At 39.7% G+C, this 25,470-nt stretch overlaps 1 protein-coding gene across 1 annotated transcript in view; it reads right to left on the bottom strand.

Annotated features, from left to right (window-relative positions):
• SNTG2 (syntrophin gamma 2) overlaps positions 1-25,470 on the bottom strand; it is a 457,199-nt gene that overhangs the window by 211,869 nt on the left and 219,860 nt on the right. Inside the window, exons 3-4 of the mRNA XM_024215800.1 lie at positions 1,216-1,272; positions 1,056-1,113 (exon numbers count right to left, since the gene is read on the bottom strand). Of these exons, the coding sequence (XP_024071568.1) occupies positions 1,056-1,113; positions 1,216-1,272 (115 nt within the window). The remainder of the gene's footprint in view (positions 1-1,055; positions 1,114-1,215; positions 1,273-25,470) is intronic.

Raw genomic sequence — 25,470 nt, 5'->3', positions numbered from 1 at the left:
CAATGCTATTCACTGCCTTCCTCAGACATACAGTTGCAGGATTTCTTTCAATATGTGACTTTTAGGGACAGATTTTCAATCTTGAGTGCAATAGGTACCCCCAAAAAACATGCATGCATCCAGTGCTCCCACAAAGCCCGGCGTTTGTGCATGAAAGTTATCAAAATTACCTACATTGTTACAAATTTGTGTGTCTGATTATTTAACTTAAACATACAAATGTAATTTTTGAGTGAATCTGTTGTGTCCATGATGGCCCTAAATGACTTTCTTTTATTGAAAACTTCAATTTAGGATGATTACCATTATTTAATTATTAGAGCATTCTCCTTATTCCTCGTTGCCTACTTTTTATTTTATTATTATTTATTTTCTTGCCATGCTTGTACTGTGCATTTTTAAGAGTGAAGTTCACCGTAGTTCCCTCTATGCTGGGATAAATTCCATCCTTAGTGCAGGGCTTAATTGGTACATAGGGTCTTGTTTAGGTTATTTGGACTGGGCGATTGTCAGTGTAATGCTTTAATTGTGTGTTTTATTACACTGATTCATATATTTATTCAGCATTGTTGATGGCTGCCTATTTGCATCTAGGCAGGTTTAGTCATACCATATGGTGATGAATTACAGTTCTGGAAAAAGATTCTAGTTGGCTTATATTTGTTTATCCCATGTTATTAAAATTAAGTGATGCAGTCATTTTCTCATGTCAAAATTTTTTCCCCCACAAAGGAATGTTAAAGGCAGTGTTTATAATCAGGATGTGCTACTGTCATAAAAATTTCTAAGGTGAGTATTTATCAGATCAAATTTTAACTACCATTCCCCAACTTTGTGAGACTACAGATTATTTGAAATCAGAATCAGAGACAATTGTCCATATACAGCCATTCAACATTTGCAGAAAGACTTAAAGATACCATAATGCTGATGTAATGATCCATAAATATACTTAATTCTGAGTTACAGTGAACTTCATTTTCAAAAAAAGACTATCGTATGCATAACACCAGAAACCTATTTAAGTATAGATATAGATATAGATATATATTTACCTGCTTGGTGTTTAAATATTTTTGATATGACGACAGGGACTTTGTGCTCAGCACCACCCTGTAAAAGATGTGTATAAATAATGAAATCTCAACTGAGACCATCATGCACTAAACATACTGAAGTTTAAAAAGAGAAATGAAAACAAAACATTATCCATACCTTTATACTTAAGCCCAAGCCACCAACTGGTTGTCTACGAAGTGTAACAGTTCTGTGCTTTAAAAAAGGGTAGAAAAAATAAATTTAGGTGAAAATACAATGCCTGGACATGCATTTAAAATGTATGCTACCTAATCAGTTTTATTTACCTATGATATTAATTTTGAAAATTTGCCTTTATATCAGATGATGTTCGCTCCATGGAGAGGGCTGATGCAAGACTATGAACATGACATAGGTCCACATAATAACTTAACATAGAGCTTCATTTATAGAGAGAGTTTTGAACAGAACTTTGTACTGGTGTGATTTGTGTGATTGTTTTTCTGTATCTAAGGTGACATTTTTTCAATTCAGAAAGAAATCAGCTCACATACTTTTTGGGTTTTGTTTATACAGATGTTTTGAAAAGAAAAAAAAATAAAGAACTTTGTTTTAGATGAATGTTGTCATAGTTGGTTTTATTTCTTTTTGTTCTTTTACTTATTCCCTTTACTTTCATTTTGCGGTTACATGCACCTATTTTTCAAATCCATATATTCAAAATTGAAATGACTCGCCTGTAGTACACATTAAAGACTTTTTGGATCAATCTGCTTCTCACAGTTATTTTCTCTGATTTTTTTTTAAGTGTGCTGAAGGGAGCACATGAGATAGATTACTGTAATAAATTTTCATAAAGATTTTCTCATGTTTAATAGTACACTGCATTTTGACATTTCATACATGCTCACATCTTGGTACCTGACATCATAATAGGATATCACTATCTTTACTTCATTTCTTGAAGGTAAATATAAAGTAATACATTTTTTTATTTTTTTTTTGGTCTGGCAACAGTCTGTTGCCAACCTTTTCCACAGTGCCATGTCTTATTACTGGGTTACTCCTGGACAATTAAGGTTAAATTTCTCATTCTACATATCAGAACATTTGTATTCTCATTCTCAGATTTATATTTGTCACCTGTTTATTTGATGATTTGCTAGTACAGATGCACAAGTGTAATCTTTGGTCTTCCAACAATCCAGCCCAAACTCTGATTACATTTGAAAAGTTAGTTTTACCTTCTCTCTAGTACTCAGCTTAACATATTGACAATGATATTGACATAAAGAAAAAAACAATACACTTCATTCTGATATTACACTGACAAAGCCAATGCATGTTTTAGGGCATTTCAAGGTGTTAGCCATTCTATTCCATTGAATATCATAATAGACTATTTTAAAAAATGAAAAATGCTAGATAATGTCATATGGTACTTCTTTACTAATATCAAATGGGTATATGACACTTATTTCTTATGGTTTCAAAATTAGCAACTGTATGCTGACATGGGCTCAAACCAAAATCTCATACCAAACTGTTTCAGTTTTGGTGAAGTCTGGATCCAGTTCCAAACCTTGCAGCTGGCCTTCATCTCCATAATGGGCTGAACCAAATCTCTGGATCCAAACACTGCTGAACTTTGAAGAAAGTTCAGATCCAAATCTGAACTTTGGAGCTGAGATGTATCTCTACCTCTACTCTCATTTGTGCCTTGAATCCTCAGAAAATTGCCTAGTTCCCCCATGGATAAAGCATGGGAACTGGCTCTTTTCTGTGGGTTTTATGAGTGGTTGAGACAGATGGCACTAGCACAGGAGGTAAGTGAAAGTTTCCTGCACAGTAGAGTCCTAGTAAGAAAATGGCTGGAGCTTAAGCAGGTCTGAGTGGGGAAGAAGGTGAATGCAGACCCAGAGAAGGGGGCACAGTATGAGTTTAATTATAAGAGAGGAACAAAGAAGATTAGAGCTGTGTGAGGGGGTCCATTCTGTTGAGAAGGGTTTGAATACTTTGTGAGTGGTAGGAAAGGGAGAACAGTGTCTGTGTGTTAATCTACAGTTGACCCTCCCACTAATGGGAAGGATGTGTGATCGAAACTAAATTGAATTGCTCCACAATTATATTCTCTGTACTGTGATTACATGCTAACAGTTGTTTGCCAAATGTACAATGAGGGAGCTGTTCTTTCCTTTGGGAAATAGATTTCTTGTATTGGTGGGCAATGAGCCAAGTGAATGTATTAACTAGTACAGTCAACGTGATGCATACAGGAGGATATTGCCCAGTGCTGGTCCTTTCATTCTTCTTCCCCGCTCTCCCTGTCATACACACATGCTCCAAACTTCCTGTCTTACTGCTCCCTTCATTACTTCCCCTTCCATTACCAGTGTCGTGGCTCCTTAAAGATACCATGACACTTACCCTAAGAGTAGAAGTTTGCCCTGAAATTCCTGGCCAGTCTCCCCTCCCTCCGTTTTTGTGTTATGTGCCAGTTGGCTGCTAATATCCACCCTAGAGTCATCTGCATTTTGGTGGTGTTCTAAGTATATATAATAAAGTCTGCTTGGGTTATAATTCGGGCTGTCAAACGATTAAAAAAAATAATTGCAATTAATCGTGCAATTAAAAAATTAACTGTGATTAATCATGTGATTAATCACACTGTTAAACAATAATAGAATATCATTTATTTAAATACGTATTTTTGGATGTTTTCTACATTTTCAAATATTTTGATTTCAAATGCAACACAGAATACAAAATATACAGTGCTCACTTTGTATGTATTTTTCATTACAAATATTTGCACTGTAAAAAAAAATGGAATAGTATTTATCAATTCCCCCATTACAAGTACTGTAGTGCCATCTCTTTATCATGAAAGTTGAACTTACAAATGTAGAATTATGTACAAAAAACCTTCATTCAAAAATAAAACAATGTAAAACTTTAGAGCCTACAAGTCCACTCAGTCCTACTTCTTGTTCAGCCAAATGCTCAGACAAACAAGTTTGTTTATATTGGCAGGAGATAATGCTGCCTGCTTCTTGTTTAAAGCGTCACCTGAAAGTGAGAACAGGTGTTCGCATGGCACTGTCGTAACCAGCTTCGAAAGATATTTACATGCCAGATGTGTGAAAGATTCATATGTCCCTTTGTGCTTCAACCACCATTCCAGAGGACATGCATCCATGCTGATGATGGGTTCTGCTCGATAACCATTCAAAACAGTGCAAATTAATGCATGTTCATTTTCATTATCTGAGTCAGATGTCACCAGCAGAAGGTTGATCTTCTTTTTTGATGGTTCAGGTTCTGTAGTTTCCACGTTGGAGTTTTGCTTTTTTAAGACATCTGAAAGCATGCTCCACACCTCATCCCTCTCTGATTTTGGAAGGCACTTCAGCTCTTAATCCTTGGGTCGAGTGCTGTATCTATCTTTAGAATTCACAGTGGTACCTTCTTTGAGTTTTGTCAAATTTGCAGTGAAAGTGTTCTTAAAATGAACAACATGTGCTGGGTCATAATCCGAGACTGCTATAACATGAAATATATGGCAGAATGCAGGTAAAACAGAGCAGGGGACATACAATTCTCCCCCAAGGAGTTCAGTCACAAATATAATTAACACATTTTTTTAATGAGCATCATCAGCATGGAAGTATATCCTCTGGAATGGTGGCCGAAGCATGAAGGGGCATATGAATGTTTAGCATATCTGGCACATAAATACTTTGCAATGTTGGCTACAAAAGTACCATGCGAACACCTGTTCTCACTTTCAGATGACATTGTAAATAAGAAGCGGACAGCATTGTCTTCTGCAAGTGTCAACAAACTTGTTTGTCTTAGCGGTTGGCTGAACAAGAAGTAGGACTGAGTGGACTTGTAGGCTCTAAAGTTTTACACTGGTTGGTTTTTTTGAGTGCAGTTATGTAACAAAAAATCTATATTTGTAAATTGCACTTTCACGATAAAGAGATTGCACTACAGTACTTGTGTGAGGTGAATTTAAAAATACTATTTTTTAAAAATTTTACAGTGCAAATATTTGTAATCAAAAATAGTAATATAAAGTGAGCACTGTACACTTTGTATTCTGTGTTGTAATTGAAGTCAATATATTTGAAAGTTATAGTTTGTGTTATGACTTGCAACAAGTTTTTAGCCGTTTTCCATTTTTCATCCTGAGCTAACTCAGGTTGTGAGCATTGGTCAGGCCAACGCATGAGTCTATGCTCAGTTTCCCAGTTTATTCTGCTTTTTGTGGCTTGTTTGGCAGAATAATATTTTTTTTGCAGTAGTGCCTTCGGGGTGCTGGCCCTTGTGCCCTGTAGCTGCGGTACCCCCTCAATGACAAAAGTGGAGGAAGAAAAAATTGCTGTCACTCAGAGAGCAATGGAAATGAAAATGTGCAAGATATGTTCCGTGATCATATACCGAATGAGGAGATCAGAAGGCGTACAGAGGTGACCGATGTAGTGCAGGCGATATATGACGCAAATCTTAGATGGGCTGGTCATGTAGTCCACAGGCAAGACACAATAGGTGTACAACCCGCATCAGTGACTGGATCCCCAGAGACCACAAGCGACTGCTGGGCAGACCAAAAATACGCTGGGCTGACCCCATGACAAAAATCTTTGGCCAGAAATGGAAAGAACATGATCGAAACAAAACAGAATGGTGTGGCGTTGACTTATGTGCTTGTAGGGACAGACGGAGGACAAGCCGGACAAAGGTGATATTTGAAAATGTAGAAAAATATCCAAAAATATTTAATAAATTTCAATTGGGATTCTATTGTTTAACAGTGTGATTAAAACTGTGATTAATCGCAATTATTTTTTTTAATCGTGATTAATTTTGTTGAGTTAATCACATGATCTAACTGTAATTAATCGACAGCCCTAGTTGTAATACAATAATGTATAACTTAGAGATTCCAATCTACTATCTGCATCATAATCATACTGACCTCCTTGGTAAAGTGCTTTGAGATCTACTGATTAAAAGTGCTACATAAGAGCTAGGTATTATCATCATTATCATCATCAGGCTACTTGGAATAAGGGAGTAGAGTGAAGGGTGACAAGGTAAACTTTCCAATTCTGAGGCTTGGCTGTGGCATCAGTTACCTGAGCCCAGGGTTAGGAAACCTGGGGTTGTGACATAAGCATTCAAGGACTTTTTGAATTTCAGTGAGAAGCTTTCCATGCAGGGGATAAAAAGGATTAAAACATATCCTGATTATAAACACAACTGTGAAACAAAATTCTGCTCTCAGATCTGCAGGGCAAAACTCAGCTCGAGTATCCTGTTCTCTCATTACATGTAAATCTCCTATTGACATCAACGGTAGCCCCACACAGAACAGAATCTTACCTAAATCCAATAAAACCACAACCACACTCCTTGGTATTCCCTTTGTTAGCTGGCACTTTTTGAGTGTACTGTATATCACTTTTCGTCTTAGACTAATTTATTTATGATCTAGGTATATTATATTTGAAGCCAAAGTCAGCCTTTCAACAACAAAAATTGTAGATCAATAATTCAATGTGTGATGGCTATTTCATTTCACTGCAGGTTTGGAAAGCTCTTTCCAAAGTGCTGCTAACTGCCTTTTGAGTGGAAAAGTTGTCAAAAGCCTAGCTGAAATCAATACTTTTCTGCTTTTCAACTAGTATTTTGCTTTGCCGGTTATATCCCCCGATAACTTTACATTTATTAAAACCTTTCACCTTGAAAGATTCCAGAGTGCTTTTTGTGTATGCTGTAAATATGACGCTTGTTCACCTGTCCAGTCTGGGCTGGGAAGCAGCCGTCATTCTGCAAAAGCAGAAGAACACATCATGGTGCACTTTTTGTTTCTATTCCTTTTAGGAAATTAATTGAAGAATTGCCCCAAATGAAATTTCAGGGAGTGGTAAGTAGGAAGAATATTATTAAAGTTGGAATTTGGTCAGAACACCAGGTTGCTGTCAGTGGCTCGATAATACTTAGCATTGGGCTTGTGCATTGGATTAGTAGCTGGTGCAATGGGTGAGAGATTTTTTAGCTTCCCCTATCATTTAGGAAGCGGTAATATTGGCTACTGGTGAAAATAGCAGCAGCAGCAGCAGAGAAAGGACAGATTTAACTGCTAAAGTCTGTGACACAGTCAGTCTGGTCGATTCATATCACCTGCAGTTTTGTGACAGAATACACTGCAGTTTATTCTGAGGCTCTGTTTAAGTTTGCCTCAGGCTTGTTTTGCTCCAGAATGGTGGAATATTTTATTTAGAATTGTGTTTTCATATATTGAATACTTAACTGGGATCAAGAATAGGCCCAGAAAGTTTGTGGTACTGTGATGTTTTAAATTTTGTACTGTTATATTTAGCCACCAGAGTTTATAAACAGAGCTAAACATTTTCTCCAAATTTATACTCTAAGATACTCCTAGTGAGAGGCCCAGGTTGTGTTGCAATAGCCATTCAGCGAGGATTATGACTTTTTTAATGCTGGAGAATATTGGGATTTGCAAGAGGAAAAGCTAGATAATTATTGTTATTAAAGATTTACATTGTAGTAGTGCTTAGAGGCTTCAACGTACTTGGCCATATGGCAAATGACAGTCCCTTCCCTCCAGTCAGACAGGAAATAAGGCATACATTTTTAATAGTGAGAGTAATTAACCACTGGAACAATTTACCAAGGGTCACAGTGGATTCTCCATCACTAACAATTTTTAAATCAAGACTGGATGTTTTTCTAAACTATATACTTGAGGAAATATTTTGGGGACGTTCTATGGCCTGTGCTATACCAGGGGTCAGACTAGATGATGACAATGGTCCCCTGGCCTTCGAATCTATTAATCAGTGAGTTTGTAATCTAAACATGAGAAAAACAAAGGGGTGATGGGGAGAGAATCACAGTCCAACTGTGTGCATAATTCCAAGGTAGAGACGGCAGGTTCCATCCAGACCAGAGTTTACTTCTAATACTGTTGGAGTTACAAAAGTTCCTAGATACTGCCTCTCTAATACTAGGCCTACTCACTAGAGCTTGTAGTGCATAGGATGTGAGTGTATAGGTCTGAATATTGTCTATGTGGTTTTTCTTTGGTTTCTTCTGTTGCTTTGCACCAATAAATTACCCCACACTTAAGGAATTGACAGTTTTATACCCTCCAAACTTGAACTTCACATGCGCGGGCAGCTGCAGAGACAGAAATAGGCAATCTTCTCCTTTGTGAAGAACCTAGCAAAGGAAAGGTTTTCTTCTCATAAAAGATGAATAAATCCAAGGTTGTTTAATTTTTCTGGGGTCTTTTGGGAGTTTACGCCTTTTAATGTAAATTAACCTGCCTCAAAGAAAAATAAAATAAAAAGAGTCTCCCACTAATACCTTGGCATTTTATGCATTGTGGCAATAATTCCAAGAGATTAGATTATTTCCACAGATCTTATAGTCAGTTCCCTGTTCCTTTGACGTTCTGCACAAGTATGTTCTGCTCCATGTAATCCCTTTACACTTATCCCTAGGCAATCTCATCTACTGTCATGGCTTCAGCTAGTACTTTCAGCTAGTACAATAACTTTCAAGTCAATCTTTCTGCTTTGACCTTTTCCCCTTCTGTGCAGCTCCGCATCTCTGTCTCTCTGACAAGTCTTCCTAGATATCTAAACTCAGCGTGATTAAAACTAAATGTATCCGTTTTCCACCTTCTGCCACTTGCATCAACTCTTCCTTTGCCATCTGTCAGAACTACATTCTCTCTCCTGGATAGCACTTGAAAGCCAGTGCTGGGGGAAGCATACCCCACTCTGTCACAGAGGCAATGTATGTCTGAGTCAAATTATTGACTCTATCTTATTCAATGTGTGGAAATGTAGGACTCTGATTGCACAAGGCTGAACCATGCCCAAAGACATACCACTATATTGCATTCCAAACAGCCATCATGTCCAGGACAGACATTGGACACATCACTGAAGGACTAACACTAATAGCCATCAAAACTTCAATTAGGGACCAACTACTTTGATCCTCTCTCAACTGCTGGCCCACTGCCATGAAACAACGAGTTGTCTGCACAGATGCCTTGCAGGGAGGTAGGGGCAAGCATAAGTGGTGGGTCTGCAGCGACTTAGTCTGGGTTCATGAGACAGAGATATGGCCCTATTTAAAAGCATGGTTCTGCTCTGTGCAGAAAGGCCAGCTATCACCGCACATAAAAAGGAGTTTCAGGAGAAGTCTGCCAAGCCAAAAATGCTGACAAACCATGGATTTATAGAAGGAATGAGATAAGACTAGGGGAGAGTGTGTCTCTGGACTTTTTTGTTTTGTTCAAAGATCTATAGCTCTTGAGTGTTTTTTAAAGTACAGTAACTGTGTTTGAGAAATTCCTTTGCTAAATCTGTGTTCCTTGCTTCCCTGTCATGTTGTCACAGAAGGAATTAATCTAGAAGCCCAAAAGTGCCTACAGGCTATGTGGAGTAAGTATAAGGGGGTGGGGAAATCTCAGACACTGATATTGGGGTCCAGGATGGCTGGATGGTGGAATCTCATGTCCCAAGAGGTCTGAGCCTGGAAGTGTGCTCTAGGGTTACAGTGCTGGAAACTGTGACTAGACTCTACCTGGACCCAGTTAGTTCGGAAGCACAAGGGACCCAGGAAGCGGTTCCACTTACAACAGATTGGTGACAATCTAGATGGATACTGGACCAGGTTATAACAGTCCCTCTAACAAAGTGTAAGTATTATGTCCCTCTCCAGCCCACTGGATGAACTGTCTGTAGCCATTCCCACTTGTGTGATACACTCATGTACTCTCTCCTCTGAGTCTCAAAGTCAAAAATGAGCCCTAAGCTATTTTATTTAGGAAAAGAAACACATAAGTGAGTCTTTGCTGTGTTCCTGTTCTAGACTGTAATCATTAAGCTTCAGAGACCTTGTGCCAAAATCAAAGGTGATTCTGGGTAGAGAGAATCTATGCTAGTGTAATTACAACTGTTTTCTGGCTTACTCAATGTGTATGTGACATGGAATTAGATGCATACACTTAATTAAACTCCCTTAGATTCACACTATTGCCAACATGTAATTTACCGTACATCACCTTTAAATTTGGCCCACTGAGTCTGAGAGTAAGGGAATCTAAATTGGGAAAAACACACATGCTGGGGGATAACAGGAAATAACAGGAAGGGGTAACAGCATAAATTAAAACAGGCCACACCATATGGTAAGGGAGTCTAATTCTACACATCACCTCTTAAATTAGCTTGTTGTCTTTTTATCTGCTTGCAAAGTTTTGTGCAGAAATCAATGGCACCATATAAATAATAAATGTCTTCATTTCAGAACAGTACCTTGGGAAATCAGATGTAGGGGATGGAATTAGTACTAAACTTCAATAATCTTGTATTCCTTCTACTTATGGTACACCAAGTTTCAAGTCATTCCTAAAACTGGAATCTTTTACTAGTAGTTATTTTCCAATAGACTTGAAATCATCTTCTGTAATACCAGTTTCTATGAAATCTCACCTAGATGAGAAAAAAATTACAAAATGATCATCCCATTTTATCTAGCCTTCCCTGCAAAGGCTCTAGAAATAGTGGTGATGACTCAGATGCCAAAACAATTAAGTGAGAATGAAATATTTGATAAATTCCAGTCAAGCTTTCAGCTTTTACACAGCATCAAGGCTTTCCTTCTGAGGATTTCTAATATGGTTTATAGAACTGTAGGGTCAAATACCCATGCTTTAAGTTATTAGATTTATCTGCACCTCTTGATACAGATAATCTAGTAGGTCATTCTAGAAAGATAAGGATAATGTTAAGTTAGCTTGACAGAAAAGTTTACCTCTGGAGAGGTCTTTTATATCTTCATATCTACCAGTATGAAGTGATATAAATGCAGCTTAACAGACAGAGTGAGCAGCCAATAAAATTACTAAAATTTTAGCATTACCCGCTTTCTCTCTATCAACATTCAAGATGTATGCTTTCTCTTTCCTAGGCAAGCTTTTCTATATTAGAATCATAGAATATCAGGGTTGGAAGGGACCTCAGGAGGTCATCTAGTCCAAACCCCCTGCTCAAAGCAGGACCAATCCCCAGACAGATTTTTATCCCAGTTCCCTAAATGGCCCCCTTAAGGATTGAACTCACAACACGGGGTTTAGCAGGCCAATGCTCAAACCACTGAGCTATCCCTTCCCCCTACCTAGTCCTATAGGTATATTCCTATCTATGTCCATTATTGCCCCATCACATAGTGTCAGCAGTCCACAGCATTGAGGAAAAACCTTTTAGTTATTAAGTACATTCTACCTGAAGCTTAATAATGAACAACACACTTTAATGAACAAACAGACATTACCTATTTTCTATGTAAGACATTCCACACTGAGGGATGTAAGATGGGGAAAAGATTTGTGTGTGTGTGTGCCACACTTAGCATGTTGTATTATCAGTCCACCAGTATGGATTAATGAGATGTACACATTATTTCCAAACAGCACTGTAAAATGATCTACAAGATAACTATTTTCTCCTCAAAAACCATCTCTACTGCAATTTCTAAAAAGAAATAAGCCAATTGGCTTGGAGGAAGGGTGTACAGAGATTGCAGACATTTTTATGTATTAAATAAAATATATACATCTTTTGTATGTATGCACACACCTCTTTCCCCCCATATATTTGTCTCCTTAAATTGTAAACTCACAAGACAGGGACATGTCTTCATATATGATTTGGGGAAGAATTATGCTGAGAGATGTCATAGAAAGCAACCAGAAAGTAAGCCAGAGCCAGAAGAAAGTCAGAGAAACAGTTTTGAGCATAGCCCTGAGTGGGAACATAGATATTCCTTGCGGCAGAGGACTGGCTTGAAAGACAGACTTGGAAACCGAAAGCAGGGAAACTGCCTCCTGCTGATTATTCCTCCTGTGTTCAGGGAAACAGAACATTGTGTGCATTCTTTGTAAATAACCAGGATTGCACCAAAGAAATATCTGAGACATTTAATCAATGTTCCTCCTAACAGAAACAATGCACAAGGCCCCCATTATTGGCTAATAACTTGGGCCAAGGGGCAACAATGTAGTGCTGGCTTTCTTATTCCCAGCTGCTTCTACAGATACACAAGCTCTTCATGAGAAAGAACAACCTGGAGACCTGTAAAAAGAAGCTGGAAATAAAAAGGGAACAGCTTACCTCGATCTACTACAGGCTATATAGGAACAGGAAAAGAGGAAACAAGAGCCAACCTTAAGGACTGGAGATACCAATGAGACTGGAGCTGTCAGTCACCATCTGAAGAAATATTAAGGGGAGAAGGGAGGGGAGTAAATAAAACAGTAAGAAAATGTTTGAAGGGAAGGAGGAGGAGAAGTGGACCAAGCAGCAGAGGAACATTATGCCAGGGGAAAATAGGAGGAGAGGAGGCAATAACAGGGCTGGCCTTACCATGACGTGAACTGAGGCGGCAACCTCAGGTGCCAGATTGGGGGGGGGGGGGACACTAGGACCCAGAGTGTAGAAAATTGTGTCTGCTGCTGGTGCATATGTATTCTCTCTGCTTTAGATGCACAGAGATGACGGAGTGCTATGCTGGAGGAAGGAGCGCACAAGAGACATAACAGGCAGGCAGGAGAAAAGATGAGAGGGAATAACAGAAAGCAGCAGGACCTGCAGGGAGAGAGAGGAGGAGGAGCCTCTTATGTACCTCTCTAGCACCCCCAGGAGCCTGGACTGATTAATACCAGCTTCTCAGGGAGCTTCCTGTTTTCTGCTGCTTCCCTGAACCCACTTGAGGAGAACAGGCAGTCAACTGAAGTAATAGGAGCCAGTTAGGCCCTTAAGACGCTGATATTTTCCCTCACTCAGGCTCTGCTATCAGCCTGCTTATTTGTCCCCTTCAATTGAGTGTTGAGAGCCACTATAGCTGGCACAGAACAGCAGTCATGAGTGAAAGAAGAAAATACCCCTCTGGGGCAGCATTCAGAAAAAGAAAGAAAGCAAAGGAAGCTTTTCTATCTAAGCAGGAAGGAGCGCTCCTGAGATACATAGACACAAATGTTCACGGTGAGCCTTCCGGCCCCAGTGAGGATGTGAGTGGTGAGGAAATGCCTGATCTTCCAGTTAGTCAGAGTGCAGGTGACCTGGCAGCTACTGCAGCATCCATATCTCCATCTCAAATGGATGTAACCATGCACATTCCCGAAGAAAAGTGTAGATCAGAGAAGAGTGTGGTGGAGGCACAAGAAACAGCTGCTGCCGAGTTTAGTTCCTTAAGTCTAGATGATCCAGGACTGTGGACCCACTTGAGCAGTAGCCTGAGGGACTTCCTTGTATTGAATGGGCCACAGCAAGTGAAAAACATCATGTTCCCCAAAGACAATGAAAAAAGAAGTTTCCATCCAACACATTACTGGTGTGAAATCCCAATGGTGACAAAGTGGAGAGGCCATGGCTTATGTACTCAAAAACCCAAAATGCTGCACACTGTTTTTGTTGCAAACTCTTCCAGTCTAATGTTCCAGCCACATTGGGTTCTACAGGAACAAAGGACTGGAAAAATCTGGCTAGAAATCTTGCATGCCATGAGAAGGCAGCAAATCAACAGAGAGCATTCCATAGGTGGAAAGAGCTTGAGGTGAGACTAAGGTTAAAGGCCACCATAAATGATCAGCATCAAGAGAAGATTGCATCAGTCTCTCTTTACTGGCAAAATGTTCTGAAAAGGCTCATTGCCATTGTGAGAATGCTTGCTACCCAAACCTAGCACTGCGTGGCACTTCAGATCAGCTGTATGTGCCAAACAATGGAAACTTCCTTAAAATTGTGGAGCTGATGGTTGAGTTTGATGCTGTACTCCAGGAGCATCTAAGAAGAGTCCCCACCCAAGAAATGCACACACACCACTACTTTGGAAAAACAATTCAAAATGAGATCATACAGTTATTGGCAACAAAAGTTAAACAGAAGATTGTGGCAGATCTGAAGTCAGCAAGATATTACTCTGTTTTTCTGGACTGCACACCCGACATCAGCCATACAGAACAAAAGACTTTAATGGTGCGTTTTGTAACAACAATAGAACCTAGTGAAAATGTCCCTGCAATGGTGACTGTTAGAGACAGGGCCGGCTCCAGGCACCAGCCCAGCAAGCAGGTGCTTGGGGCGGCCAAGGGGAAGGGGCGGCACCTCGGGCTCTTCGGCGGCGGGTCCCTCAGTCCCTCTCAGAGGGAAGGACCTGCCACCAAATTGCCGCCGAAGAAGAAAGCGGCGCGGTGGAGCTGCCGCCGATCGCACCTTTTTTTTTCCCCCTCCCCCACTTGGGGCAGCAAAAACCCTGGAGCCAGCCCTGGTCAGAGAGCATTTTCTAGAATTTATTTACATTGATGATACTACAGGAGCTGGTATGACAAATGTGCTTCTTAAAAAGCTGGAAGATACAGGAATTGCGATAGCTGACATGAGAGGTCAGGGCTACGATAATGGTGCTAACATGAGAGGAAAGAACAGAGGAGTGCAGACACGGATCCAAGAGTTAAACCCTCTAGCTTTTTTTGTCCCATGCAGTTCCCATTCAGTGAACTTGGTGGTCAGTGATGCAGCATCAGCTTCTAGTGAGGCTGCTGAATTTTTTAATGTAATTCAAAGCATCTATGTATTTTTCTCTACATCAACTCATCAATGGCAAATTTTGAAACAACATCTGGAAACATCCTCTCTGACACTGAAACCACTGAGTGCCACATGATGGGAAAGTCGAGTGGAGGCGATAAAGCCTATCAAACACCAAATTGGGAAGATAGATGATGCCGTAGTTGCCATTATGGAGGATAATGCTATGACAGGAACTGTTTGTGGGAGAACAGTGGCAGAGGGAAATGGAATCACCAGAAACATACATAACTTCAAATTTCTGTGTGGCTTAGTGTTGTGGCATGACATACTGTTTGAAATAAATGTTGTAAGCAAGAGACTCCAAGGTGTTGACCTTGATATATCTGGAGCAATGGAACAACTGGACAAAGCAAAGTCATACCTACAGTCTTACTGGTCAGATGAGAGATTTCAAAATATTCTGAAGAGTGCACAGAAATTGGCAGAGGAACTTCACACTGAAGCTATTTTCCCACCCATTCAAGAATACAAGAGTCACCAAAGAAGAAGACATTTTGATTACGAGGCATGGAATAATCCCATAAGAGACCCCAGACAACAATTGAAAGTTGAATTCTTTAACCAGGTGCTAGATTGTGCAATGCAGTCAGTTGAAGAACGGTTCATGCAGCTCAAGGAACACAGCAGTATATTTGGGATGTTGTACGATATTCCAAAACTCCTCACTATACCTGAAGAAGACCTACACCAGCAATGCAGGGCACTAGAGACAGTGTTGACATATGATGACATGCACGATATTGATGTGAATGATTTAGGTGATGAACTGAAAGCCTTTTCAAGATACATTTCAGCAGGATCAACTCCAAAGTCTGTTCTGGAATATATGTACACAAATAAGATGACCACCCTCTTTCCAAATGCTTTTGGTGCTCTGTGCATACTTCTAACACTTCCTGTAACAGTTGCCAGTGGAGAACGCAGCTTCTCCGAGCTGAAGTTAATAAAAACACATCTACGCTCCACAATGACACAGGAGAGGCTGGTCGGCCTTGCAACCATCTCAATAGAGCATGAGCTGGCCCAGACTGTGGACCTTCAGCAGGAAGCAGTCCAAATCTTTGCAACCAAGAAGGCACGGAAAGCATCACTTTGATTATTCAAACAGATAAAAATGCCAGTGTTTACTGTGCAGAAAAGAAAAGTTACATTTGCTGTTCAGGCATTTGAAAGTTAAGTGTTACTTAAAATTTTTGAACAAGGCATTTTAAGTTGCTAGTTCTCCTTTATTGGGGTAGGTAGCAGAGCAGTACCATGAGAGGAGTAGAACAGGAAGAAGGCAAAACTGAGACCTTTCAAAGTTTTGGCCCAAGTGAGGGGGCATGGGAGCGTCATTTGAGCTCCCTGCCTCAGGTGCCCAAATGTTGTGGGCCGGCCCTGGGCAATAACTAAAGAACAAAAGAAGTTAGTTGGATTAAATTTTTATTTTTTGAGGACAAAACACTTATATAGTGATAAATACTGGCCTAATGATACAATTTGTGTCCATGATTGCTATAGTTACTACAGAGAGATTATGAGATCAAGATTGAGTTGGGAACTGAACCATAAGACAACCTCTTTAGGTATATGTGGTCCTCCCATGATCAAATTTAACTATTTAGCTGCAGGTGGTGGTGTTTACATACATATGTGGCTATAGGCTGTGATAATTGCTCACTCCATAGAATATAAACAGCAGCACTCTAAGATGTACCACATTTTTCAGATCATTCTACATTTCAGCTGAATCGGGCTGCCTATTCTACCAACTCCTTGGTAAAGTTCCATTGATGGGGCAGAGAGACTCCAAAGTCAAATTCTCTGTGGCTGAGGGAACAACACACAGTTGGGAAGCCACATGTTCTGTTCTCAGCCTTACTGTCTGCTCTTTATATTTATAAGAGAAAACACAGCAATGGCCAAAATGTTAAATGCCGTTTTTGTTTCAGTTTTCACCAAAAAGGTTAGCAGTGATCAGAAAACTAGCATTGTGAACATCTACATAAATGGGGAGGATCTGAGGCTAAAATAGGGAAAGAACACATTAAGAGTTACTTAGACAAGTTAGATGTCTCCAAGTTGGCAGGTCCTGATGGAATGCATCATAGACTACTTAAGGAACTGGCTGAAGAGAACTCTGAGCCATCATTAGCAATTGTCCTTGAGAACTCATGGAGGATAGGGGACAGGAAAAGGACAAATATAGTATCTCGCTATAAAAAGGGGAATAAGGACAACCCAGGGAATTATAGACCAGTCAGCTTAACTTTGGTACCCTGAAAGATAAAGGCACAAATGATCAATAATTAATTTGTAAGCACCTAGAAGATAATAAGGTGATAAGTAACAGTAAATATGGATTTGTCAAAAACAAATCACGTCAAACCAACTTAATATCCTTCTTTGACAGGGTAACTAGCCTTGTAGATGGAGGGAAGCAGTAGATATTATATATCTGAACTTTAGAAAGGCTTTTGATACTGTCTCACATGATCCTCTCATAAGCAAACTTGGGAAATATAGCCTTGATGAAACTACTATAAGGTGGTGCATAACTGGTTGGAAAACTGTACCCCGAGAGTAATTATCAATGGTTCACAGTCAAGCTAGGAGAGCATATTGTGTGGGGTCCCTCAGGGATCTGTTCTAGGTCTGGTTCTAGTCAATATCTTCATAAATGATTTGGATAATGGCATAGAGTGTACATTTATGAAGTTTGTGGACAATACCAGGCTGGGAGGGGTTGCAAGAACTTCTGAGAACAGGATTAGAGTTCAAAATGATCTTGACAAACTGGAGAAATGTTCTGAAATAAATAAGCTGACATTCAATAACGATAAGTGCAAAGTACTTTGCACTGAGGAAGGAATAATCAATTTTGCAAATGCAAAATGGGAAATGATTGTCTAGGAAAGAGTATTGTAGAAAAGACTCTGGGGTTATAGTGTATCACAAACTAAATATAACAATGGGATACAGTTGGGAAAAAAAGTGAACATCATTCTGGGATGTATTAGCAAGTTGTAAGCAAGATACGAGAAGTAATTCTTCCGATCTCCTCAACAAGGATAAGGCCTCAACTAGAGTTCTGGGCACCACATTTTGGGAAAGATATGGACAAATTAGAGAAAGTCCAAAGAGGAGCAACAAAAAATATTAAAGGTCTAGATAACATGACCTACAGGGAAAGATTGATTAAAATGGGTTTGTTTAATCTGGAGAAGAGAAGACTAAGGAGGGACATGATAACAGTTTTCAAGTAAGTAAAAGTTGTTATAAAGATGAGAGTGATAAATTGTGCTTCTGATCTACAGAGGACAGGACAAGAAGTAATGAGGTTTAATTGCACCAAGGAAGATTTAGATTAGACATTAGGAAAAACTTACTAACAGTAAGGGTAGTTAAGCACTGGAACAAATTCCCTAGGCAGGTTGTGGAATCTCTGTCATTAGAGGTTTTTAAGAACCAGTTAGAGAGGGATGGTCTAGATAAGACTTAGTCCTGCCTCAGTACGGGGACTGGATTAGATGATCTATTGAAGTCCTTTCCAGTCCTACATTTCTAAGATTTCTATGTACCCCTCATAGCAAGAGCTCATAATATCCTACTTTAAGATGACAATGAAGTAACATTCCTCCATTTTATAGTTACATTAGGTGAGAGATTGCACAAGATCATTTCAGGCAAAGCTAAGAATTGAATCAAGTTTCTAATATTCAAATCTTATTCACTCAGCCACATAGATCAGAATTAACTTGCCAGATCAATGGATTTGCTTATCTTGGCTATAAGCACTGCTCTAACCATTAGACAATACTCTTCCCCCATAGCCAAGAACAGAACCCAGGAATGCTTCAACATTTGGCTAGTATCAAGCAAACTGTTTTGTAATCCACTGAAAAAAAACGTTTATCAAGTTCTTGAAGTAGCTGGTCCATTTTGTTGATCAAGTGGTAGAGGTCTGTGCTGGACAGCTAAAGGTCCAGGGTTTGTACTGTGCTAATGATCCTTATTGCCACACATGAAAACAAAAAAAAAAGTTTTTCCAGCTCTCTTTTAAAAACTGGTTCACACAGTGAGAAATCAACCTAGAACATGTTTTACTTTTAAAAACCATAATGATCTGCTAATTATGGCATGACACACACAAAACCCACAGGTGTTCCTCATTTGGATCATTTGTATATAAGAACATAAGAACAACCATACTGGGTCAGACCAAAGGTCCATCTAGCCCAGTACCCTGTCTTCTGTCAGTGGCCAATGCCACGTGTCCCAGAGGGAATGAACAGAACAGATAATCATCACGTTATTTTGTGGGCTGGTCAAAATATTCTAGATTTCCCAGTCTAGTCTGAGTCAGAAACAGAAACTGGCATTCAATTTCAATTACACAGTCAAATATAAATGGGCTCAACAGATCTTCATCTTCAGTATAATGCTAGGGTGGTCCCTGGGGAAAATGTGCAAAGCCTAACAAGGCTACTGCATTCTGAGTACATGTGGCTTAAGAAGTGAGCCCAAGAACTATGTCTGGCTTCCCTGAATGTGGGAATAATGAATAGGAAGCTAAGAGAAGTAGCTGAGATACTGAGAAGGAGAGTGCACATGCCTGTATACATGAGACAAAATGGAAGGGATCAAAATCTATGAACATTGGGGAGGATTCAATGATGATGTATCATGGTTTAGTAGTAAACAGAAATGGAGTAGGAATAATTGTAGCAGAAACCTTACAAGATAAAGTAGTGGACATCCAAAGGAAGAGTGACTGGCTGACAAAAGGCTGGAGTAGTACCTAGCGGAGACCAACTATTTAATGTTATATATGGATATGTGCTGCAAGATGGTTGTACAACAGATGAGGAGAAATTCCAGATACCTCTGGACCAAGTGAAACGTGAAGTACTACAATCTGAATGCCTGCTTTTCAGAATGGATCTCAATGGACATGACAACTGTCAAGGAAGCAGAGGCTTTGAATCCAGAAAGAAGCTGGTGCAGATATCAGATTTAGGCAGAGCAAATGGCTTGATTGTTGCCAAGACATATTTTGTACAGAGAGAGGAGCACTTAATTACATACAAGGGTGGTGCCAGTAGGTCCTAGATTCACTACTTCCTAACAAGAAGAAGAAATCTAAAAAACATGAGAGACTGTAAAGTGACTCCAGTTGAGCAGATTGCGGAGCAACAGAGATTGCCTGTAATGGACTTCTGGATGAAAAGGCTGGAGATGGGACACTATATGGGGTGGGCTCTGAGTTACTACAGAGAATCCTTTCCCAGGTATCTGCCCGGTGGGTCTTGCCCACATACTTGGGGTCTAACTGATCACCATATTTGGGGTCAGGAAGGAATTTCCTCCCCCAGTCAGATTGGCAGAGACCCTTGGGGTTTTTCGCCTTCCTCTGCAGCATGGGGCATGGGTCACTTGCAAGTTTAAACTAATGTAAATAGTGAATTCTCTGTAACTTGAAGTTTTTAAACCAGGATTTGAGGATTTCAGTAACTCAGCCAGAGGTTAGGGGTCTATTTCAGGAAAGGGTGGGTGAGATTCTGTGGTCTGCAATGTGTAGGAGGTCAGACTAGATGGTCACAATGAGTCTGTGAGTCTATAAGGCTAATGGGGGACAACAGATGAGTTGTAGAACAATGGATAAAAAGGTAGAGGTTCATGGACAGGGAAATTAGTATCAGATTTAAGGATGAGGTTCTACGAAGGATTGGACAATGACTAAACCAACCGTGATGACACCAGTGAGGCCTGGGGGAAAACATGTTACAGAAATTGCAAAAACTGTCTGTGGCCAAACAAAAGGAGGGAAATTTCATGGCAAGGAGACATGGTGGTGGTTCAGCCATGTGCAGGAGGCAGTAAAGAAGTAAAAGTTTAAGAAATAGCAGGAAGTAAGAATGGTGGAAAATTATGAGGAATACAACCTGCCAAAGAAAAAGATGAAAACAGCTGTTGCAGAAGCACATAAAGCCTTATATCCCAGACTATTTATGAAGGAGGGGGATAAAGGAATATACAGATTAGTCAAGACCAGGCAAAAAAGCATTGACGACTTGGGAGCTATGATTTGTGTCAAAGATAAAATGGAACAGTACAGGTGGAAAAGGGCAAAATCATTAGGAGATGGCACTGGTTTTAGGAGAAATTGCTCAATTAAGACAATCCAAGGAAACTATTGAGGGAAGTATGCTCAAGCAATAACCTCACAAGACCTATTATCATCGCCTCCAAATTGGAAAAATCCCTGAGGAGTAGAGGAAGAGCACCTTCTTCTCTATCTTCAGGCAGAAAGGAGATGTGTCAGTATGTAATTACCAGCTCATCACGTTTATGAGTCACACAATGAGCTGGTTGGAAAGAATGATCAAATTATCACTAAAACTTGAGCACCAAGTAAGTAACAACCAATTTGTGTTTATGCCAGGAAGGTCAACACTGGATACTGTGTGCGCAGCCCAAATATTGCAGGATAAGTACAGGGAAAAACACAAGCAATTGCATTTAGGGTTTCTGAACAGATAGAAGGCATAGGCCAAAGTTCCTAGAGAATTGATGTAGCGGTGCCTGCAGTTGCACAATCTTCTGGAGACATATGTTCAGACTGTAATTGACACGTAAGAGGGTAGCACAATAGTGAGAAGCAGCTTCAGCTACAGTAAGCCATTCATTGTGAGGGTAGGTCTGCATCAAGGCCAGTCCTAAATCCATTTCTATTTGTGCTTGTAATGAACACCTTGACATAGGATATTGGGGAGAGGCTCCATGGAGTATGTTTTCCGCTGATGACATTATAGTGTGCTGCAAAGATAAAGGCAAAGTGGAAAGAGATTTAGAACAATGGAAGATAACATTGGAAGAAAATGGTTTACAAATCAGCCAACAAAAGATGGAATATGTGTGATGTTTCAATGAGAAGGACAATGAAAAACCAGTAACACTAGATGGTATAGAGTTAATGTCCGTGCAGCAATTTAAATACTTTGGTTCAGTGCTGAGCCATGATGAGACTGTCAGAAGTTGCAGATGTTAGAAGTTGCATGAAGAGTACTTAACCTAAATGGAGGGAGTTGATGGGAATTTTCTGTGACAAGAATATGCCAAATAAACTAAAGAACAAATTATTTAAGATCATGATTAGACCAGCCATGATGTATGGATTGGAATGCTGTCCAATGAGGAAGAAAGAACACCTACTGCACACTGCCAAAATGAGAATGCCCAGGTGGACACTGGGTAAGACAAGAGCTAACAGGTTATGGAATGATATGGTGTAAGACATGATGCCGATGCCCCTGTCCTGGAAATGTTGAGGAAGTATTGATTGAGATGGTAGGTCATATAAGATGATGAAACACATAATATGTTGATCAGAGAGTCAAGATGTGGTAGTCATGGGACTAAGACCATGAGGAAAACCCAGAAAAAGGTGGTTCAGGACTCCAAAGGAGGACACTAAGAAGGTCGGTCTCATCTTGGAAAACACATTTGACAGGAACACTTGGAGACGAAGAACAAGAGCTGTCAACCCCAATTAACAGCACAAGGCAAAGATGAAGTAGTCATAGATAAATGGTCAAATTGTATTTATTTCTATATTTCCTCAGGTCTGCTAAGTGCCTTACAGATATATAATAGCCACCTTACCTGTAATAAGACCCTACAATCTAAATGTAGAGGAAACTGTTCCTTTACCTATAGAGCCCACCCTGAACTCCCGCGAGGCTCATTCTTCTACTTCATATTGTACTACACCCACATGAAGCCATTGCTGGAGTTAGTAAGATAACATGGGCTGAAATACCATCAATATGCAGAAAACATATTATATATCTCCTCTACATCAAACACAAATAGCACCATCTCCCAGCTTTCTCAATGTCTAACTGCAGCACCTAGATGAACGGCAGGTGGAGTGTTGTAAGAGAGGGAAGCACTTTGAAAAACCTGCTCTCAATAGTGGTGTATGCCATAGAAAGGGCATCTGCCCTTTGAGTGTTAATAAGTTCACAGCCTGGGATCTTTTGGACTATTGGATACCCACTTTCCTTCTGCAACTGGCCAGAACACTATGCATATTGGACACAGACGTGGGCACAGCGATATACACATTCATGATCTCCATGTTGACTGCTAAGTTGCAACTCATCATGCCCAAGAAAGAAGCCACACACTCTGAAAATGGCTCAACAATACAAATCACAACAGCCCACCTGCTCAGCAACGTAAGTGCTGTGAACAAATCAAAGAGTGACACTCATTGGATACATTCCAGTTCAAGGTCTCTGTCCTTTCATTCAAAACACTCAGCAGGCCTAGTCTAACTCTGAGAGAACGTCTTTCCATGTCAGATCTCTCAAAAAGATATGTTTAACGATTCAGATCAGTAGCATTTACATGGACCTTGTAAGGGACCATTCTTCCATCCATAAGTCTCTGTTGTATTGCCCATGCACACAATATCATTGCATGTTATGACCTAGATGGTTTGTGGCATTTAAGATTCTATTCTCCCTAATTTAGCAAATCAATAAACTCTAATAAGAAAAGCAGATTAAAACTGTAGTATCCCAAAGTTGAGACAGCATTAACAAAGTTTGCAGGGCAAATGTAGTTTCCTTAGGCTCTTTCTTCCCTTAGAACCTTATAGAAGTTGTAGAAAAAATGACATTTAAAAGAATAAACAATTAAGTACAATGTGTGATGGAATTTTGTTTCTTTTTCCTGGAGAATAAATTAATAGTATAATAGGAACTGAAAAACACATAACTTGAAATCAGGCAGAAAAAGCAAGGTGAAATTCTGGCAATTCTTATAGGCAACTATAATCGTCTGTATATGTTGCTAGCAAGTGATAAACTCAGAAAAATAGATGTTTAAATTTCAATATCTTGGTAAGGAAGTAGATATTATTGTGCCTGTAGCATGCATATACATACACAATTCAAAAAAAATAGTAAAAAAATGGAACCTTAAAGATGCTGTCATAACAGATCTAATCAACCACAATCATACTGTGGTCACCTTGTCCTGCCTCTTCTTCCACCTTACTCTCATTAGTTTTTATTCATAATTAATCTATATTTTTTCTACATAGGTACTCACATGGACCTTCACCACAATGTATCCCCAGTACTGAAAAACATAAACTCTTTTTTCCTCCCCTCCCAGCATGTGGTTGGGGGGGAAAAAGCTTGATTACAGTTTTTTTGTTTGTACTTGTTTAAGATTGTGTGCAGGTGAGTGAGTGAAAAAGTTATGGAGTGAAAAAGTCTGTTGATCAACAAAACATCAGGAAAATGGAGGTATGGTGGAATGGGCATTGAAATATAATACAAATAGGATATTGACAACTCTGTTCATTTATTTACTAAAGATACCCATCATATCACGCTAGGCCCCCTAAAATATGCACATGTTAAAATATTTAAAATATAAGGTCAAATTAACATAATATTAGCAGAAATGACATGGAAAAGAATTTCACCCATCAAAGAAAGGCCCAGACTCAACTGCAACTAATTCCTCATAGAAATTCCCCACATAAGCACATAGATGTTGCAGTGTGTCCAGAAGCTTTAAAACAACAACGGCTCTGTTAGACCAAGTGGAAAGTGAGTTGAGGGACATCCACTGAAAATTCCTTGCATGGAATCACTTGATATTTCAATCTTGTCATTGTCAGCTGAACTTCCTAATTTATCGCAGCCGCCTGAAAGCAGTATGAAGACATAAGTGTTCTCTAAGATATTCAGAGCTCAAACCATGAAGAGATTTACAAGGTAAAATCAGATTGCTCCTACATTGCCCTCACCTTTCTCCCTTACAGTATCAACACAACACAACTGCTGCCAAGATAGGAGAGGCCTTTTCCTTTCCCATGCACACAAAGTGCCTTTCACACCTACAGGTTTACCTATGATTTAACTAGGGCAATCTGTGGGATTTTCAACTTCTTCAACACAAAGTTGCCCACTTTACATCTGTGCTCCACCTTTTACAGTGACCATCTGTTCACTTCCAGATCAGTTTCAAAGTCCTGGTTCTTATCTTTAAGTCCCAAATGTTATCAAAGCCTGTCTCTCTCTCTCTGTACCCTACAATGGCAGCTCTGAAGAAAGATGAGACTGAAGCTGAAGGTCCTCTGGATGAAATTACGGGGTCTGCAGGCAGAGAATCCTGAATGTGGTATTAAATTTCATCAGAAATCCAGATGAGCCCAAATCTAAAGACTTTTAGATGGTGATGCAAGACCCAACTTTTTGCACAGGTTTTATCCCAGTAATCAGGTTTGACCATTGGCCTGCTAAACCGAGGGTTGTGAGTTCAATCCTTGAGGGTGCCATTTAGGGATCTGGGGCAAAAATCAGCACTTGGTCCTGCTAGTGAAGGCAGGGGGCTGGACTTGATGACCTTTAATTCGGGGGGGAGGGATAGCTCAGTGGTTTGAGCATTGGCCCACTAAACCCAGGGTTGTGAGTTCAATCTTTGAGGGGGGCATTTAAGGATCTGGGGCAAAAAAATTGGTCCTGCTAGTGAAGGCAGGGGACTGGACGTGATGACCTTTCAAGGTCCCTTCCAGTTCTATGAGATAGGTATATCTCCATATATTATTATAATCATCAATCATGATAATGACTGACCATATTTCCTTCTAGAAGATAATCACTATTGGCTGGTTTCAGTCAAGAAATAGCCTGAAATGAGGAAGTGGAATAGAACTTAATTTAAT

Source organism: Terrapene carolina, unplaced genomic scaffold, assembly GCF_002925995.2.
Source record: "Terrapene carolina triunguis isolate 2854851 unplaced genomic scaffold, T_m_triunguis-2.0 Scaffold42, whole genome shotgun sequence".
NCBI classification, from domain to species: Eukaryota; Metazoa; Chordata; order Testudines; family Emydidae; genus Terrapene; species Terrapene triunguis.
The sequence above is the reverse complement of the archived record's forward strand: the minus strand, read 5'-3'. Positions and strand labels throughout refer to the sequence as shown.